The 21,110-nt window shown below is 42.7% G+C and overlaps 1 protein-coding gene across 1 annotated transcript; it reads left to right on the forward strand.

Moving 5' to 3' along the window:
• Window positions 1-921: 921 nt before the first annotated feature.
• On the forward strand, window positions 922-20,820 carry dcst2 (DC-STAMP domain containing 2; the record flags this gene model as incomplete). Its single annotated transcript, XM_029426144.1, has 13 exons — window positions 922-1,071; window positions 1,146-1,340; window positions 7,267-7,332; window positions 7,401-7,614; window positions 11,307-11,464; window positions 11,700-11,864; window positions 11,947-12,114; window positions 12,591-12,691; window positions 13,014-13,156; window positions 13,755-13,879; window positions 16,663-16,756; window positions 17,401-17,535; window positions 20,390-20,820. Coding segments are annotated over 13 exons (1,781 nt in total), but the record flags the coding sequence as incomplete, so codon positions are not given.
• Between the last annotated feature and the right edge of the window lie 290 nt (window positions 20,821-21,110).

Here is a 21,110-nt window from a genome sequence, read left to right on the forward strand (position 1 = left end):
CTCTGGTACACGTGGGTACCCCGCTCTTACTGTAAAAGAGTACTTGTACACGTTGGTACTACTCTTACTGTAGCAGAGTACTTGTACACGTTGGTACTGCTCTTACTGTAGCAGAGTACTTGTATACGTTGGTACTGCTCTTACTGTAACAGAGTACTTGTATACGTTGGTACTGCTCTTACTGTAGCAGAGTACTTGTACACGTTGGTACTGCCCTTACTGTAGCAGAGTACTTGTACACGTTGGTACTGCTCTTACTGTAGCAGAGTACTTGTACACGTTGGTACTGCTCTTACTGTAGCAGAGTACTTGTACACGTTGGTACTGCTCTTACTGTAGCAGAGTACTTGTACAGGTTGGTATGAGTACTTAACAGAGTACTTGTACACGTTGGTACTGCTCTTACTGTAACAGAGTACTTGTACACGTTGGTACTGCTCTTACTGTAACAGAGTACTTGTACACGTTGGTACTGCTCTTACTGTAGCAGAGTACTTGTACAGGTTGGTACTGTTCTTACTGTAACAGAGTACTTGTACACGTTGGTACTGTTCTTACTGTAGCAGAGTACTTGTACACGTTGGTACTGCTCTTACTGTAACAGAGTACTTGTACACGTTGGTACTGCTCTTACTGTAGCAGAGTACTTGTACAGGTTGGTACTGTTCTTACTGTAACAGAGTACTTGTACACGTTGGTACTGTTCTTACTGTAGCAGAGTACTTGTACACGTTGGTACTGCTCTTACTGTAGCAGAGTACTTGTACAGGTTGGTACTGTTCTTACTGTAACAGAGTACTTGTACAGGTTGGTACTGCTCTTACTGTAACAGAGTACTTGTACACGTTGGTACTGTTCTTACTGTAACAGAGTACTTGTACACGTTGGTACTACTCTTACTGTAACAGAGTACTTGTACAGGTTGGTATGAGTACTTTAACAGCTCTTCAGCTCTTTGTTTGTGTGCAGCCGTGTTGGACAGAGTGCGGGAGGTCAGCAGTAACGCTCACGCTGCGGCCCGACGAGTGCAGAGTCTCATCCACGCTCTGAGCGACAGCGTCCGCCACGTCGGTGAGGAATCATAAACAGTTAGTTTATTTTATATTATTGATCTTCTCCGTGACCTCTGACCTCTGACCCTGCAGCTCGCACTCTGAGGAACGTCCTCCACTTCCTGGTGGACATCGGCGACATGTGCAACGCCAAACTGGGCTCTCCGTACAGGAAGTGCCGGACACTGTTCGCAGAGGCTCGGGCCGACTGCTCCGACCTGCTGGGAGACTTCGACTTCCTGTGTGACATCGTGGACGGCTTCCTGCCGCTGTGCAGTCTCGCCCGCGGTGCGTTCATTTGCACCTCAGGACTTTATACGTCAGTGACAACCTGCCTCATAAAGCAGCGAAAAATTAATTTTCATTTTTAATTATTTTCTTCACTGCTTCCTGAGAAACTAATGAAACTTTTCTATAATTAAAATAAGCAACAACAACAACAACAACAACAAACTTCTATAGCACTTTTCTGAAAACTCAAAGACGCTTAATTAAGCTATATTATTTAATTTAATTCTATTTAGATTTTTAAAAGCACTTTTTTCATCATGTAAGATCATCTATATAATATAATGATGATAATAATAACAATAATAACAACAACAATAATGATAACAATAATAATAACAACAATAATAATGATAATAACAATAATAACAAATATTAATAATAATGATAATAATAATGATGGTGATAATAATAATAACAATAATAACAAATATTAATAATAATGATGATGATAATGATGGTGATAATAATAATAACAATAATAACAATAATGATGGTGATAATAATAACAACAACAATAATAATGATAATAACAATAATAAAAACAACAACAATAATGATCATAATAACAATAATAATAACAACAATAATAATGATGGTGATAATAATAACAACAATGATGATGATGATAATAATAACAATAATAACAAAAATATTAATAATGATAATAATAATAACAATAATAGTAATGATAATAATAATAATCCATCCATCCATCCATCGTCTACCGCTTATCCGGGATCGGGTCGCGGGGGCAGCAGTTCCAGTAAGGAACCCCAATCTTCCCTTCTCCGGGCCACATCCTCCAGCTCCGACTGGGGGATCCTGAGGCATTCCCAGGCCAGTGAGGAGATATAATCTCTCCACCGAGTCCTGGGTCTTCCCCGGGGTCTCCTCCCAGCTGGACGTGCCTGGAACACCTCCCTAGGGAGGCGCCCAGGTGGCATCCTTACTAGATGCTCGAACCACCTCAACTGGCTCCTTTCAACGTAAAGGAGCAGCGGCTCTACTCCGAGTCTCTCACGGATGGCTGAGCCTCTCACCCTATCTCTAAGGGAGACGCCAGCCACCCGTCTGAGAAAACCCATTTCGGCCGCTTGTACCCGTGATCTCGTTCTTTCGGTCATGACCCAGCCTTCATGACCATAGGTGAGGGTAGGAACAAAGATCGACCGGTAGATTGAGAGCTTTGCCTTCTGGCTCAGCTCTCTTTTCGTCACAACGGTGCGGTAAAGTGACTGTAATACCGCCCCCGCTGCTCCGATTCTCCGGCCAATCTCTCGCTCCATTGTTCCCTCACTCGCGAACAAGACCCCGAGGTACTTGAACTCCTTCACTTGGGGTAATGGCTCATTCCCTACCGGTTTCCTGCTGAGAGCCATGGCCTCAGATTTGGAGGTGCTGATCCTCATCCCAACCGCTTCACACTCGGCTGCGAACCGATCCAGTGACTGTTGAAGGTCACAGACCGATGATGCCATAAGGACCACATCATCTGCAAAGAGCAGCAATGAGATCCTCAGGTCACCGAACTGCAACCCCTCTCCTCCATGACTACGCCTCGATATCCTATCGATGAAAATCACGAACAGGATTGGTGATTGTTAAGTCAGCTTGTATCAACATTGTTAAGTCATTAGTTAATGAACTGGGCTTTTCTTCCTTTTCATGCTTTTGGGGTGGTTTAGTTGTCATCTTGTCTAAGTAGCACTAGAGGGCGGTGGTTTGGACATTGTTTGGAGGTGTAGCAGCTCCTTGCAGGTAGAGAGAGAGCGAGGGAGAGAGGCTGCCCTTATTAGGAGGATCAGCTGAGTAGGTGAGCCCTTTGTCTGTCCAGTGTGGCTACAAGAAGCTGCAAGCCAGACACATGCATCGCTTCAGTGGTTAGATGAAACAGAGATGCTATTGGTATGTGTATATTTTGCTTATTATGAATTAACTTGTATAAATCTGTGGGCCAGCACAAGTGAAATGGTTTGGGGAGTGTTTGCCAGGAAGAGATCGGCTAAGTCATTATTTCACTCATTCGTTAAATGTGGTGCACGCCATTTTGGGTTTTTGTGTGATGGCATTTCATCACTTGAAATGTCTGTTACTTTGTTTAGCCTGGAGTTTGGTGCAGTTTGTAGAGATTTGATTTGCTTACTGTGGCTGAAGTTAATTTAGGGGCATTGTTTGGCTTAGATTTGATAAAGAATATATTAGATGAGATTAATTTGATTTGCTCTATTGGGGGTATGTGCATTTGAATGTTTGAACTGGCATGATGTTGAGGTACAAACATAATTGAGATGATTTTCAATTCATGATTTAATGCTAATGTTTTTTTCTTTATTTAAGGTTATCAACCTATTTCGAAACCTATTTCGAACCTATTTCGAATTCCCAAATAAAAAATGGAACTAATTGGAATGGAGTTGTTCAGCGTCCTCTGTTGAATTCTATGCCGAAACGAGTTTAGGCAGGCTGAAGCCAGATTAACTCGACAGTGATAAAGCGCAGCCCTGGCGGAGGCCAACATTCACGGGAAACGAGTCCGACTTACTGCCGAGTATCCGGACACAACTCTCGCTTTGGGCGTACAGGGATTGGATGGCCCTCAAAAGTGACCCCCTCACCCCATACTCCCGCAGCACCTCCCACAGTATCACCCGGGGGACCCGGTCATACGCCTTCTCCAGATCCACAAAACACATGTAGACCGGATGGGCGTACTCCCAGGCCCCCTCCAGGATCCTTGCGAGAGTGAAGAGTTGGTCCGTTGTTCCACGACCAGGACGGAATCCGCATTGTTCCTCTTCAATCAGAGGTTCGACTACCAGCCGAACCCTCCTTTCCAGTACCTTGGAGTAGACTTTACCAGGGAGGCTGAGAAGTGTGATACCCCTGTAGTTGGCACACACTCTCTGGTCCCCCTTTTTAAATAGGGGAACCACCACCCCGGTTTGCCAACCCCTAGGCACTGTCCCAGACTTCCACGCAATGTTGACGAGGCGTGTCAACCAAGACAGCCCCTCAACACCCAAAGCCTTCAGCATTTCTGGACGGATCTCATCAACCCCTGCGGCTTTGCCACTGTGGAGTTGTTTGACTACCTCAGTGACTTCCATCAGGGAAATTGACGATGATCCCCCATCAGCTTCCAGCTCTGCCTCAACAATAGAGGGCGTGTTAGTCGGATTCAGGAGTTCCTCAAAGTGCTCCTTCCAGCGGCCGATAACCTTCTCAGTTGAAGTCAGCAGGGTCCCACCCTTGCTGTACACAGCTTGGATGGTTCCTCACTTCCCCCTCCTGAGGTGCCGGATGGTTTTCCAGAAGCACCTTGGTGCCGACCGAAAGTCCTTCTCCATAGCTTCTCCGAACTTCTCCCACACCCGCTGCTTTGCCTCTGACACGGCAGAAGCTGCCGCCCTTCTAGTCCTTCGATACCCTGCAACTGTTTCCGGAGTCCTCCCGGATAACATAACCCGGAAGGACTCCTTCTTCAGTCGGACGGCTTCCCTGACCACCGGGGTCCACCACGGTGTTCGAGGGTTACCGCCCCTTGAGGCACCTAAGACCTTGAGACCACAGCTCATCACCGCAGCTTCAGCAATAGAGGTTTTGAACATCGCCCACTCAGGTTCAATGCCCCCAACCTCCACAGGGATGGCTGAAAAGCTCCGCCGGAGGTGTGAGTTAAAGATCCCCAGGACAGGGGCTTCCTCCAGACGTTCCCAGTTCACCCGCACTACCCGTTTGGGTTTACCAGGTCTGTCCAGAGTCTTCCCCCACCCCTTGATCCAACTCACCACCAGATGGTGATCAGTCGACAGCTCCGCCCCTCTCTTCACCCGAGTGTCCAAAACATGCGGCCTCAGGTCAGATGATACGATTACGAAATCGATCATTGACCTTTGGCCTAGGGTGCTCTGGTACCACGTGCACTTATGAGCATCCTTATGTTCAAACATGGTGTTTGTTATGGCCATTCCATGTCCAGTCCAACAACAAACGACCGTTCGGGTTTAGATCAGGGAGGCCCTTCCTCCTAATCACGCCTCTCCAGGTGTCTCCATCGTTTCCCACGTGTGCGTTGAAGTCTCCCAGCAAGACTACGGAGTCCCCTACTGGAGCCCCCTGCAGGGCTCCATTCAGGGTCTCCAAGAAGGCCGAATACTCAGAACTGCGGTTTGGGGCATAGGCACAAACAACAGTCAGAGTTTTCCCCCCCATAACCCGAAGGCGTAGGGAGGCGACCCTCTCGTCCACCGGGATAAACTCCAATGTAGCGGCGCTCAGCCGGGGGCTAGTGAGTATCCCCACCCCGGCCCGACGCCTCACACCTTGGGCAACCTTGGGCAACTCCGGAGAAGAATAGAGTCCAACCCCTATCCAGGAGTACGGTTCCAGAGCCAAGACTGTGCGTGGAGGTAAGCCCCACCAGATCCAACTGGTAGCGATCCACCTCCCGCACTAGTTCCGGCTCCTTCCCCCACAGAGAGGTGACGTTCCACGTCCCCAGAGCCAGCCTCTGCTGCCCGGGTCTGGTCCGCCGAGGTCCCTGACCATCACTGCCACCCATGTGACAGCGCACCCGACCCCAGCGGTTTTTCCCATGAGTGGTGGGCCCACAGGATGGATGGATGGGAGGCACCACGTAGCTTCTTCGGGCTGTGCCCGACCGGGCTCCGTGGCAAACCCGGCCACCAGGCGCTCGCTGTCGGGCCCTCCCTCTGGGCCTGGCTCCAGACGGGGGCCCCGGGCTTCCTCCGGGCAGGGTCTCTCCTTTCCTTTCCCTTTCTTTCATGAAGTCGTTTTTGAACCATTCTTAGTCTGGCCCCTCGCCTGAGACCAATTTGCCTTGGGAGACCCTACCAGGAGCACTAGGCTCCAGACAACACAGCTCTCAGGTTCATAGGGACACACAAACCTCTCCACCACGATAAGGTGATGGTTCCCAGAGAGGTAATAAATAAAATAATAATAATGATGGTGATTAATAATAACGATGATGATGATGATGATGATGATGGTGATAATAATAACAACAATAATAATGATAATAATAATTATTATAACGATAAGAATAATATATAAAATATGCTCTTGACAGAATATATGGCATAATAAAAACAACATAACAGAAGTCAAGTGAAGACCATGTGCTATTATTTTGATAATATTTTATTTCAAACTCCTTTTTTAATTACATTATTATTGTTGTTATACTTTCTCTGTATTTGTGTGTAGAGGTTTCTATGTACAATATTACTATAAGACAATGAATACAGTTGATTAGAAAAAGTAGATGAGGAAGCTAGTGTTAGCTAACATGCTGCTGACTTTATTCACATGTTGCTAATGTTAAAATGCTCATTTAAATGACGGACTTGTCTTTAAGAAAACATAAAGTTGTATTCGTTCCGACAGTGGCTCGTTGAGTGGCTTTCTTACAGACGGGATTTCATTTGACTTTTTTGTTAACTTCTCAGTTAAAATAAGAAAGGAAGAAACACATCAATCTTTTAAAGTTAATTGTCATCTATGACATTATTTCTATCTAATTATTTCTTGATGTGTAAACTTATATATAAAAAATAAATCTCCTTTTTCCCGGTATTTCATTTTATTTTTTATTTCTTTCTTTCTTTGATTGTTTTTTATTAATTTTCTTTGCTTCTTGTTGTCATTTTATTTTTTGTATTTTTCTGAATGATGTTAGCTTATTTATTTTAATGTGTGTTGTTGTTTGTTTGAGGCCTGTCGCTTGATCACCTCTCCTGTCACATTTCTTATTTATTCATTATCTGGATTTTATGCAGACATATGTCTATTAACCTCTTAGAGTGTGAAAAAAAAATATTAGACATATTTTCTGACATTTTTAGACAATTATTATTATGATTATTAGAATGATTGTTTATCTTTAAATTGTCTGTTTCAGTCGGCGAGCTCTTCTGCATCCTCCCCTCCTACATTGCCAGCCAGTTGAAGAAACGTCTGGCAGCTCGTGAGTTCATTATTTCAGACTGTTCAACCTTCATAGACAACGTTAATCCTACCGCCGTCCTCCTACAGCCACCGTCGCAGCGTTTGAGCGAATGAAGCGGGAGTTTGACTTCAACATCTCGGCCTCGGTGACCTTTGACCTGGACGCCAACAGTAGCCGCTCGCTGCCGCAGGTGTCTCAGGACATCATGGAGGAGGTTTCATCAGAGCTGCAGGTGTTTCAGATGCTGAGCGAGCCGCTGACATACGGCGGCCTCGTCCTGCTCTTCTGCTCCTTCCTGAGGTCAAGACTCACGCTTCTGTTTACTTTATCTACACACTTCAGTTTACTTTACCTACACACTTCAGTTTACTTTATCTACACACTTTATCTACACGCTTCAGTTTACTTTATCTACACCAGGGGTTTTAGACTCGCGGCCTGCGGGCCAATTGCGGCCCGCTGGACGATATTTTGTGGCCCCCTACTTCAAAGTTTAGTGTTAGTGCGGCCTGCGCGTTTTTCTCACATGCACCTTTTTACCGAGTCGTTGCACGAGTCATTGCCCTGGGCGTTTTATATTTGTTTTAATCACTTATAGGCTACCATAGCTCAGACTCGTGACAGCAACGTTTTTTTTTTTGGCACCCAGCCCGTCATGTCTTTTCTCAAAAGTGGGAGATGGAATATTTTTTTGTTGAGCACAGGGGCACCCCGACGTGTCTTATATGCACAGAGAAAGTTGCGGTGCACAAGGAATACAACAACAGACGTCATTACTCAACTAGACATGCTGAGGAGTATGCAAAATACCAGGGAGATGAGAGAGAGGACCGGGTCGCCAATCTTAAAACATGTCTACTGAGGCAACAAGATCTTTTCAAGAAAGCAAGCAAAGAGAGTGATGCGGCAGTCGAAGCTAGCTACGTGGTTAGTGAGATGATTGCTAAGGCGGGAAAGCCATTCAAAGACGGCGAGTTCATCAAAAAATGCATGTTACAGGCTGTAAGTATAGTCTGTCTGGAAAAGAAGGGTCAGTTATGCAACATCAGCCTTTCAGCCAACACAGTGGCAGAGCGCATGTCTGACCTGTCAGGTAACATATACGATCAACTGTGTGAGAAAGACAAACATTTCCGTGCATACTCAGTCGCTCTTGATGAGAGCACAGATATCACTGACACTGCGCAGCTCGCAATGTATGTCCGCGGTGTTGACGACAATTTTGAAGTGATGGAGGAGTTGCTCACAGTGATTCCAATGCATGGCCAGACATTGTGGATGCCGGTTTACCATGGAAGAGGTTTGCTGGAATAACAACCGACGGAGCGCCATCAATGACAGGGAGGAGAAATGGACTGGTGGGAGATGAGGGTGTGGAGGAGGCCATTGCTCTGCACTGCATTATCCATCAGCAGGCCCTTTGCAGCAAATGCCTGAAGTTTGACAATGTGATGTCTGTTGTTGTGAAATGCATCAACCACATCAGATCCAGGGGCTTAAAGCACCGCCAGTTCCGCACCTTTTTGGAGGAAATGGAGTCAGCATATGAGGATGTGCTCTACTTCACCGAGGTACGTTGGCTCAGCAGGGGAAACGTCTTGAAAAGGTTCTTTGAGTTGAGAGCAGAAGTGAAAGCCTTCATGGAGAAGGATGGGATAAGTGATCCAAATGGCTCATGGACTTAGCTTTTCTTGTTGACATCACACAGGAGCTGAATGTACTGAACAAGACATTACAAGGCCAGGGGCAGCTGGTCAGTGCTGCCTATGACAACGTCAGAGCATTCTCCACAAAACCTGTGTTATGGAAAGCCCAGCTCTCTCATGGATGTGGGCACACCATTGAGTGGTGAGAAGTATGCTGATGCCATTGTTGATCCTAGGTTTGCAGACTTCAAGACACACAGAGCCAATTTAAAATTTTTTGCTGACCCCTTCTCCTTCGATGTGCAAGACGCCCCTCCTGTGCTTCAACTGGAGCTCATTGACCTGCAGTGCAATTCTGAACTCAAAGCCAAGTTCAGGGAGGTGAGTGCCCCCCACCTTCCCTGAGCTTTCCAGGATGTTCAAGCGGACCATGTGCCTTTTTGGGAGCACATATCTGTGTGAAAAGCTTCAGTATACTTTATCTACATGCTTCAGTATACTTTACCTACACGCTTCAGTTTACTTTACCTACACGCTTCAGTATACTTTATCTACACGCTTCAGTATACTTTATCTACGCGCTTCAGTATACTTTTCTACACGTTTCAGTATACTTTACCTACATGCTTCAGTTTACTTTATCTACACGCTTCAGTATACTTTATCTACGCGCTTCAGTATACTTTTCTACACGCTTCAGTATACTTTACCTACACGCTTCAGTATACTTTTCTACACGCTTCAGTATACTTTTCTACACGCTTCAGTATACTTTACCTACACGCTTCAGTTTACTTAACCTACACGCTTCAGTGTACTTTTCTACACGCTTCGGTTTACTTTATCTAAATGCTTCAGTTTACTTTACCTACACGCTTGAGTTTACTTTATCTACACGCTTCAGTTTACTTTATATGCACACTTCAGTATACTTTATCTACACGCTTCAGTATACTTTACCTACACACTTCAGTTTAATTTATCTACACGCTTCAGTTTATTTTATCTACACGCTTCAGTTTACTTTACCTACACACTTCAGTTTAATTTATCTACACGCTTCAGTATACTTTTCTAAACGCTTCAGTATACTTTTCTACACGCTTCAGTATACTTTCCCACACGCTTCAGTATACTTTACCTACACGCTTCAGTATACTTTTCTACACGCTTCAGTATACTTTATCTACACGTTTCAGTGTACTTTATCTACACGCTTCAGTATACTTTATCTATGCGCTTCAGTATACTTTTCTACACGCTTCAGTATACTTTACCTACACGCTTCAGTTTACTTTACCTACACGCTTCAGTTTATTTTATCTACACGCTTCAGTTTACTTTACCTACACACTTCAGTTTAATTTATCTACACGCTTCAGTATACTTTTCTACACGCTTCAGTATACTTTTCTACACGCTTCAGTATACTTTTCTACACGCTTCAGTATACTTTTCTACACGCTTCAGTTTACTTTACCTACACACTTCAGTTTAATTTATCTACACGCTTCAGTTTACCTTACCTACACGCTTCAGTATACTTTTCTACACGCTTCAGTATACTTTACCTACACGCTTCAGTATACTTTTCTACACGCCTCAGTTTACTTTATCTTCACGCTTCAGTGTACTTTATCTACACGCTTCAGTATACTTTATCTATGCGCTTCAGTATACTTTTCTACATGCTTCAGTATACTTTTCTACACGCTTCAGTATACTTTTCTACACGCTTCAGTATACTTTTCTACACGCTTCAGTATACTTTACCTACACGCTTCAGTATACTTTTCTACACGCTTCAGTATACTTTTCTACACGATTCAGTATACTTTTCTACACGATTCAGTATACTTTATCTACACGCTTCAGTTTACTTAAAGTAAACTGAAGCGTGTAGGTAATCTACACGCTTCAGTTTACCTTACCTACACGCTTCAGTATACTTTTCTACACGCTTCAGTATACTTTTCTACACGATTCAGTATACTTTATCTACATACTTCAGTTTACTTTATCTACACGCTTCAGTTTATTTTATCTACACGCTTCAGTATACTTTTCTACACGCTTCAGTATACTTTTCTACACGCTTCAGTATACTTTATCTACATGCTTCAGTTTACTTTACCTACATACTTCAGTTTACTTTATCTACACGCTTCAGTTTATTTTATCTACATGCTTCAGTTTACTTAACCTATACGCTTCAGGGGGGGCAGGTCGAGGGGTCAGAAGGTCCAGTAGGGAACCCCAAACTACATCCGCCAGCTCTACTGTACTAATGTAACATGTTAATGTGTGTGTGTGTGTGTGTGTGTGTGTGTGTGTGTATGTGTGCAGGGCGGTGCGGTACAGACGCAGGTATCTCCGTGAGCTCGACTTTGATAATCACTTCATCAGCGCTCAGTTCAAAGAGCTCGACCAACAGATGACTTCCGGGGGCGGGGCTTCAGTCCTACCAATCACATGCAGAGAAGCCAAGACCTACGTCACACCACGTTAGTAGACATGTGTGTGTATGTGTGTTAACAGTGTGTAACAGTGTGTTAACGGTGTGTAACTATCTGTTAAAAATGTGTTACAGTGTGTAACAGTGTGTAACTGTGTTAACAGTGTGTAACAGTGGTAACCGTGTGTAACTGTAACTGTGTGTTAACAGTGTGTAACAGTGGTAACAGTGTGTAACTGTAACAGTAATTAAATAAAAAGTAAAGTGAAGCGTCCATCCTGCAGTGTCGTGGCGCCTGTCGGGCCGGGAGCAGCGGGCGGTGCTGGTGGGCGTGGCCTCGGTGCTCAGACACCTGGTGATGGGCGGCCTGCTGGTGGCGCTGGACTTTCTGGTGTTCTGGATGCTGGACCAGGTGCACCACCAGGTGAAGAGGGACGTCGTGGCCAGAGGTGAAACACCCCCCCCCCCCCCGTATATGAACGTGGCTGTGAATGTGTCAGGTGGTAACCGTGGTAACGCATGTCCCATCAGCCCCGGTGACTATGACGATGCAGGTGAACGGCTCGGGTTACGCCTCGGATATCTTCAGGGACCTGGTGGCGTCGTTTGACGTCCTGCAGCGAGGAAACGTCACAGTTATCAGCAGGAAGTGTCTGCGGCCGCCGTCAGAGCCGGACCACGTCACGTGTTTCCTGCTGGGTGAGCTCAGACAGGATGTGACATCACAGCTGTGACATCATCAGGATACCTCACAGCTACGGTGACGCACAGAATATTCCGGTGTTTGGGGCGTCCCTGTAGCACAGGCGACCCGTATACAAAGGCTGAGTCCTCGCCACAGTGGCCCGTGGTTCAAGTCGGAACCGTGGGCATTTGCTGTATGTCGTTCCTCTTCTCTCTCTCCCCCCCTTTCACGATCTTCTCTCTCTCTCTGTCATTAAAGGCATAAAAAGCCCAAAAATATAACATAAAAAAAAAGAATGTTCCGGTGTTGTTAAATTATATAATTTATTATAAATGAAATAATCCTGAAAATAAATATTCATGTTTACATGCAGCCGTGTATTAACACAGCGCCGCCCAGTAACAAACGAAATGGTCCAAAAACATGTTGATGTCTTTCATAATGTCTGAAGAATTAAACTGGTTCTTACTGGTTCTGGTTTGTGCTGCAGGGTTCCTGTTGGGTCTGGCTCTGCTCGTCTCTCTGACCGGAGGATTCGTGCAGCGCAGCAGACGACTCGTCTGTGCTTCATATCATCCAGAGAGAGAGCTGGTACACACACACACACACACACTCCTCTGGTTCTATAGAAGTCTCTGCTCAGGGGCCTCAACGTGTCTCTGCTCAGGGGCCCCAACGTGTCTCTGCTCAGGGGCCCCAACGTGTCTCTGCTCAGGGGCCCCAATGTGTCAATGCTCAGGGGCCCCAATGTGTCTCTGCTCAGGGGCCCATCGCCTTATAATCTGTCCATCAAACTGCTTTAATTCTTCTTATTCAGACGGAACCTGCTGCTGGATGTTATTGTGTAAAACCAGAAGATAAAAATGACAAAAGAAAGTGAAAAATAAAAACTGACGAGTTGTTGTTTCATCAGGAGAGGATCCTCTTCCTCCGGCAGCAGATCCTGGATCAGAGGGGGGAGGTGGGGAGAGCCCTGAGGAGGTCTGCAGCTCGGAGCCAGGGGGGGGGAGGAGGAGGAAGAGGAGGAGGGAGTCGCCTTCACTCTCTCCTGCTGCGGTACAGATATACTCTGTTATAGTCTAAAGTTAATTTATGTACGTGAGCACAAAGCGGGGGGAGTGGTCATCGAGTGTCTTCTCCCTTTGAAATCGTGGCATCGCTGTTTAAATGACGGATTCTTCAAATTGGAGAAGCGAGCGGCTTCCTGCTGAGGTCTCGCTCCTCTGAAGGAAACCCCCTAAAGCTCTCAGAACTGATGACATCATAACAAACATTCAATAACACACATGACGTATGAAACCTGTATTTCAGGGCCGACCCTCTGCAGGCTGCTGAGTCTGAAGGCTTTCAGTCATTGGGTGACTTTATCAGCCAGTAATATAAATATAGAAACGGCTGATCAGTCATGTGACTTAAATGTTCCTTACATCACAACTTATTCTGCAAAGAAGTTTCCATTTAGCATCAACTGTTTTTACACAAAGAAGAAAACACCTCAAGCGAGCGTATTCACCTTAAGTTAAGTTTTATTAAATGTTTCCGTTTTCAAACAGCTTTTCTAATGCGATACTTAAAAATGGCATAAAAATATTTTTATACAAACACGGCTAATGAGGTGGAGTGCAGCTATAATGTGTGTGTGTGTGTGTCTCAGGTTACCTGGAGGGGTCCAACTGTCTCACCTGCTGGGTCTGTCATCAGTGAGCTGTCTGTCCTGTGGTGAGGTGGTGAGACAGGACGAGGACAACATGGCTGCCTGTGATGTCCCCCAGTGTCCAGGTAGAGACACACACACACACACACACACACACACACTGTATCTCCCAGTGTACAGCGAGCTGACCTCGACCCCCCAGCTGTATTCTAACGTTAGCTTAAAGCTATCACTACTAGCGAGGCTCCTCACACGCTTGCTAACGTATTTGACAGCGGTTTGATTGACGCACTTAACTTGAATGCAATAGTTTGGGAAGGATTTGTGCAGCTGAGGTTCATGATGCTACTGATGATTGTAAAGCTTCTGACGATAGCAGAACAAACGGTATGGGAGGAAGTCCATGAGTCAAAGGATCTCAGATAGCATTGTTCTCTCGTACGGACAAAGCAATAAAGATAAACCAGAATTACCGCCATCTTGGTTTTTGTCCGTCACCATCTTGGTTTTTGTCGATGCTGAAGGAACGCCGGGGGCTGTGAATGCTGATTTGTCTCTTTGCAGATGATGCTGATCCGTGAGAAACAGAAACCAGCTCAGAGTCGCCTGGTTCAGTATTTATGGGTCCGTCTAACACGAGAAAACATTAAAGGGTTTTGCCATATCGTTTGTTGACCTGTCTTCCTCTACTCGTAAATGAATGAATGCTGGGAAAAGTTACCATCAGATGCATCCTGGTAAAAACACTTCAAGGGATTTTAATTGTTCTTGGCGAGATGCAAACTTTGAGACAGTACAGGGCTGTAAAAGAAGACGTTTCACAAGGAGACGTTTCACAAAGACAAAACATATGAAATAGTGACAAAGTTAAAGAAATACACAAGTGTGACTCACATGTCATGTGATGAATCCTGACTGCACCATAATATTCTCAAGAGGCTTCATTATTGAATTACACATGATGTGAAAAGATGAAGGATGTCTGGACAAACAAAACACAACTCTGTGTGTGTGTGTGCTGAAGGAGTGTCCTGCGGCTCGTGTTGACTCAGCTGAAGTCAGACTGTAATTGTATCTGAGCTCTAACCGGAGGCAGACCACACCTTAATATTCATCATATTTATAATATTTATAGTATTTATAGTATTTATAATATTTAAGTATTTATAATATTTATAGTATTTACAGTATTTATAATATTTATAGTATTTACAGTATTTATAGTATTTACAGTATTTATAATATTTATAGAATTTATAGTATTTATAGTATTTATAATATTTATAGTATTTACAATATTTATAGAATTTACAATATTTATAGTATTTATAGTATTTATAATATTTATAGTATTTATAATATTTATAGTACTTATAATATTTATAGTATTTACAATATTTATAGTATTTAAACACTTCAGAACCATTCTTCCGATAACGGCTCACAAACAGGTCCATCCTCTCAAACCACGAGGCGCCGGTGCATTATGGTTTTAAACATTTCTTTCCTCATTTCTAATAAAGCCGATATATTTATTTACCTCACAGCTGCAGACGCTCAGTCTCATTTCTCTTGTTCCATGTAATTCCATCAGACTGTCTCCGTCCCACCGTTGATTAGAGGAGATTCAGATGAGCTGTTGTCTCCTCGATGCTTCTCCCCTGTCTGTCTTTAACAGCAGATCCTTCTGATCCTAACGCCACTTAATGCACATCAGACATGTCCAGATCTAAAGTGAAGTCTGGATGAAGCAGGTTCAAAGTGTTTCATGTTGTAGACATATCAAAGGTTTGTACATTGTGCATGTAGTTAGTGTAGCGTGTATAACATGAGCTGTGAGTGACATGTGAACAAAGCCCTCTGCACAAAGCTTCAGAATATAGAGAGGAATGAAAGTGGAAAGTTTGGTGTATGTAAGTGCTGCTGAAGTGGAGACTTCTGCTGAAGAGTGTGAGAAAAAGCTCCTTTAGAGAAAAGCTCCTTTAAAGATATGTATTGTAACATTCATACATGTTGTACACACTACAGGTGAACAGAGTCATACATGTTGTACACACTACAGGTGAACAGAGTCATACATGTTGTACACACTACAGGTGAACAGGGTCATACATGTTGTACACACTACAGGTGAACAGAGTCATACATGTTGTACACACTACAGGTGAACAGAGTCATACATGTTGTACACACTACAGGTGAACAGGGTCATACATGTTGTACACACTACAGGTGAACAGAGTCATACATGTTGTACACACTACAGGTGAACAGTCATACATGTTGTACACACTACAGGTGAACAGAGTCATACATGTTGTACACACTACAGGTGAACAGAGTCATACATGTTGTACACACTACAGGTGAACAGGGTCATACATGTTGTACACACTACAGGTGAACAGAGTCATACATGTTGTACACACTACAGGTGAACAGAGTCAAACATGTTGTACACACTACAGGTGAACAGGGTCAAACATGTTGTACACACTACAGGTGAACAGGGTCATACATGTTGTACACACTACAGGTGAACAGGGTCAAACATGTTGTACACACTACAGGTGAACAGGGTCAAACATGTAACTAACAGATATCAGCATGAAGCTTCCCCACTTCATGACTCACATCAACACAAGTACTGTTTATATTACAAGTGTTCATGTTTAAATATGTACATGAGGCATTATTTAATGTCACTGTTGTGAGTATAAATCTACACACACAAAGTGGACCAGATATTTATATACAGTCCGACATGTTGTTACACAGGAAACATGAAGGATCTGCTCTGTAAGTTTCATATTTATTGAAACACAGCAGGTCATCTTCCACTTCCTGTCCATGTTGTTCCAGCTCTCATGTTTCTTTTTCTTTTTACGAGCTGCTCTTGTTTTTGCAGGCGTGTACTGTCGGCCATGTTTCCACAGTTTGGGAAACACGTGTGTCGTCTGTGCGCGACCTGTGACCTTCCAGGAAGACGGCGAGGAGGAGAGGTGAGTGTCTCTGCTGCAGAGATCAGCTCAGGACAGGCCTCGAGGATTTATTGACAATACTGTGAATATATGTTTGAGAAACCGACAGTAAGAACTCTCCTCTGGTTTAAAGGTTAAACATCAGAGTTTCTCCTGCACGCTGTTCGGCTGCCCCGAACGTTTGTCAGCTTGTTTCTGTGAGAACTTAAGATCCAGACGTTCAGGACTAAAATCCTTCATCCTTCAAATATAGAGTTAAAAACACCAGGATGTAGAAAGTGTCTTAAAACTGGATAAATAGTCAGTTTATGAAGCTTCTGGCAGAAACTACGTGTTCGAGACTTTGTGGGTGAAAAGATAAATAACGGAGACGGGGGGGGGGGGGGGTGTTGTGATTTTGTTATTTTACCAAAATAAAAAGGTTTTCTCTCATAATGACTTCAGTTTCAGCAAATTTCTGAGTTGTTTCTTGTAAATGTACGACTTTAATCTGATACATTCTGACTTGTTGACGGCGTGTTTGTTCTTTAGATATTTGAATATGTTTCCACAAACGCTGCCTCGATTTAAATGATTCTCTGAAAAGCGTGTGATGGTGTTTTACACGTTTAATGCAGAAATGTTGCGTGTTAACCCTTTAAGTGACAGTGGATTCTTCCTCTCAGGGACTCCAGCGATGGCGAGCAGCTGAACACGACTCTCAGTGGTGACAGGAAGCTGAAGAGGAGGACTTTCTCCGTGGCAACACGCCGCACATGGAGTGCAGGAGAGAGAACGACTGCAAAGGACTCCGAGCTGAGGTAAGAGTCTTTCAATTATGAATAATAATAAAAATAATAATACATTTTACAGTATTTCAGAGTATTTGAGATTCTCTGAGATACTCTGAGATACTTTTAGAGTATCTCAGAGTATTTCCGAGTATCTCAGATTATCTCACAGTATCTCTGAGTATCTCAGAGTAACTCTGAGTATTTCAGAGTAACTCTGAGTATTTCTGAGTATCTCAGAGTATCACAGAGTATTTCATAGCATCTCAGAGTGTCTCAGAGTGTCTAAGAGTATCTCACAGTATCTCTGAGTATCTCTGAGTATTTCAGAGTATCTCACAGTATCTCACAGTGTTTCAGAGTATCTCACAGTATCTCACAGTATCTCTGAGTATTTCATAGTATTTCGGATTATCTCACAGTATCTCTGAGTATTTCAGAGTATTTCAGAGTATTTAAGAGTATCTCAAAGTATCTCAAAGTATCTCTGAGTATAAGTATTTCAGAGTATCTCTGAGTATAAGTATTTCAGAGTATCTCTGAGTATCTCTGAGTATCTCACAATATATCTGAGTATTTCAGATTAACTCTGAATATTTCAGAGTATTTCATAGCATCTCAGAGTATTTAAGAGTATTACAGAGTATTTCAGAGTATCTCAGAGTATTTCCGAGTATCTCAGATTATCTCACAGTATCTCTGAGTATAAGTATTTCAGAGTATTCTAGAGTATCTCAGAGTGTTTCAGAGTATCTAAGAGTATGTCTGAGTGTTTCAGAGTATTTCAGAGTATCTCACACTATCTCACAGTATTTCCGAGTATCTCAGATTATCTCACAGTATCTCTGAGTATCTCAGAGTGTTTCAGAGTATCTCAAAGTATCTCTGAGTATAAGTATTCTAGAGTATCTCAGAGTGTTTCAGAGTATCTCACTGTATTTCAGAGTGTGTCTGAGTATCTCAGAGTATCTCAGAGTATTTAAGATTATCTTCCAGTATTTCTGAGTATCTCTGAGTATATCAGAATATCTCAGAGTATTTCAGGGTTTTTCAGATTCTTTTTAGAGTATCTCAGAGTATCTCAGAGTATTTCAGAGTATCTCAGAGTATTTCAGAGTATCTCAGAGTATCTAATAGTATTTCAGAGTGTTTCAGAGTATCTCACTGTATTTCAGAGTATGTCTGAGTATTTCAGATTCTCTCACAGTATTTCAGAGTGTCTCAGAGTATTTCAGAGTATTCCCGAGTGTATCTGAGTATTTCAGAGTATCTCAGAGTGTCTCACAGTATCTCTGAGTATCTCAGAGTATTCTAGAGTATGTCTGAGTGTTTCAGTGTGTTTAACAGAGTATCCCTGAGTATTTCAGAGTATCTCACAGTATTTCATAGTATGTATGAGTATCTCAGAGTATCTCAGAGTATCTCAGAGTATCTCAGAGTATTCTCAGAGTATCTCAGAGTATCTCAGAGTATTTCAGAGTATCTAAGAGTATCTAAGAGTGTTTCAGAGTATCTCAGAGTATTATAGAGTATGTCTGAGTGTTTCAGAGTATGTCTGAGTGTTTCAGAGTATTATAGAGTATGTCTGAGTGTTTCAGAGTATTATAGAGTATGTCTGAGTGTTTCAGAGTATGTCTGAGTGTTTCAGAGTATTATAGAGTATATCTGAGTGTTTCAGAGTATGTCTGAGTGTTTCAGAGTATTATAGAGTATGTCTGAGTGTTTCAGAGTATGTCTGAGTGTTTCAGAGTATTATAGAGTATATCTGAGTGTTTCAGAGTATCTCAGATTATTTCAGGGTTTTTTAAGTATCTCTGAGTATTTCAGAGTATTTCAGAGTATTTAGAGTATTTTAGAGTATTTTAGAGTATTTCAGAGTATTTCAGAGTATTCCCGAGTGTATCTGAGTATTTCAGAGTATCTCAGAGTGTCTCACAGTATCTCTGAGTATCTCAGAGTATTCTAGAGTATGTCTGAGTATCTCAGAGTATTCTAGAGTATGTCTGAGTATTTCAGAGTATCTCACAGTATTTCAGAGTATGTATGAGTATTTCAGAGTATTTCAGATTATTTCAGAGTATCTCTGAGTATTTCAGATTCTCTCACAGTATCTCAGAGTATCTCAGAGTATCTCTGAGTATTTCAGAGTATCTCACACTATCTCTGAGTATTTCAGAGTATTTCAGAGTATCTCACAGTATTTCAGAGTATTTCAGAGTATCTAAGAGTATCTAAGAGTGTTTCAGAGTGTTTTAGAATATCTCAGAGTATTATAGAGTATGTCTGAGTGTTTCAGAGTATCTCAGAGTATTTCAGAGTATTATAGAGTATATCTGAGTGTTTCAGAGTATCTCAGATTATTTCAGGGTTTTTTAAGTATCTCTGAGTATTTCAGAGTATTTTAGAGTATTTCAGAGTATCTCACAGAATTTCAGAGTATGTATGAGTATTTCAGAGTATGTCTGAGTATTTCAGAGTATCTCAGAGTATTTAAGATTATCTTCCAGTATTTCTGAGTATTTCAGATTATCTCACAGTGTTTCAGAGTATCTCAGAGTATCTAAGAGTATCTAAGAGTGTTTCAGAGTATTTCAGAGTATTTCAGAGTATCTCAGAGTATTTTAGAGTACCTCAGCGTATTTCAGACTATCTCTGAATATTACTAATAAACTCGAAGTTTAATAGCATGAATCAGCTTTATAGTGTTTATTATTACAGGATTATAACATGTGTATATAATATAAATATAATTATCTCCAGTAAGAACTCTTAAACAGCATCGCAGCTGAAACTGGAAATATTCAAAGCAGGAAATATCCAAAGCTGCAGCCTATTTTGAGGTTTTACCTGCAGAACTTGTGTTTCCCACCCTGGCTGCTGTCAGTGAAGCAGACATGACGGAGCCGGGTCGGACGACAGTAACGAATCCTTCTCCTCCACGACCTCCGTGAACCCTAATCCTGGAATTTGATCATGGACCTTGATTCTGGACCCTGATCCCGGACCCTGATCCTGGTCCAAAACTGTTAAAGTTATTAAAGCATGAAATGTCAAATTACGCTGAAGTGTCCTCTGACCTCTATCCTCTGACGGACTATATAATAATATAATAATTGAATAATAGAAACTAGTTATTATATCTAAAGGATCTTTTAATTTCAGATTTTCAGAATTTATATAGTTTTACATAATCATTATCTGTGTAATAATTAATGTCTGTCACATGACTTCTGTACTTGTATTATCTCAGATCATTTATTTGAATTGTATCTTTTGACCTACCCTGTGAGTCCCCCCCCCCCCCCCCCTCCCCACTCACACACACACTTTCCCATCATGCTTCACTTCTTTCTTTAACACGATGATAACATTCAGATCAAACTGCTTTGGGTGTGTTTGAGTTCCTGCTCGTATCAGATCTGACACGTTATCTCAGATTATTTATATTTGCGTTCAAAATATAACTCTAGTAAAAGTACAAAAGTATCAGAATCAAAATATACAAAATGTATGCAGTACAAAAAGATAAATGTAGTAAAAGTTGTGTGTGTGAATGTAAGTTAGTGTGTGTGTGTGTGTGTGTGTGTTGGGCAGTGGCGGGCCGT

This window comes from Cottoperca gobio, unplaced genomic scaffold (genome assembly GCF_900634415.1).
Source record: "Cottoperca gobio unplaced genomic scaffold, fCotGob3.1 fCotGob3_111arrow_ctg1, whole genome shotgun sequence".
Classification (NCBI taxonomy): domain Eukaryota; kingdom Metazoa; phylum Chordata; class Actinopteri; order Perciformes; family Bovichtidae; genus Cottoperca; species Cottoperca gobio.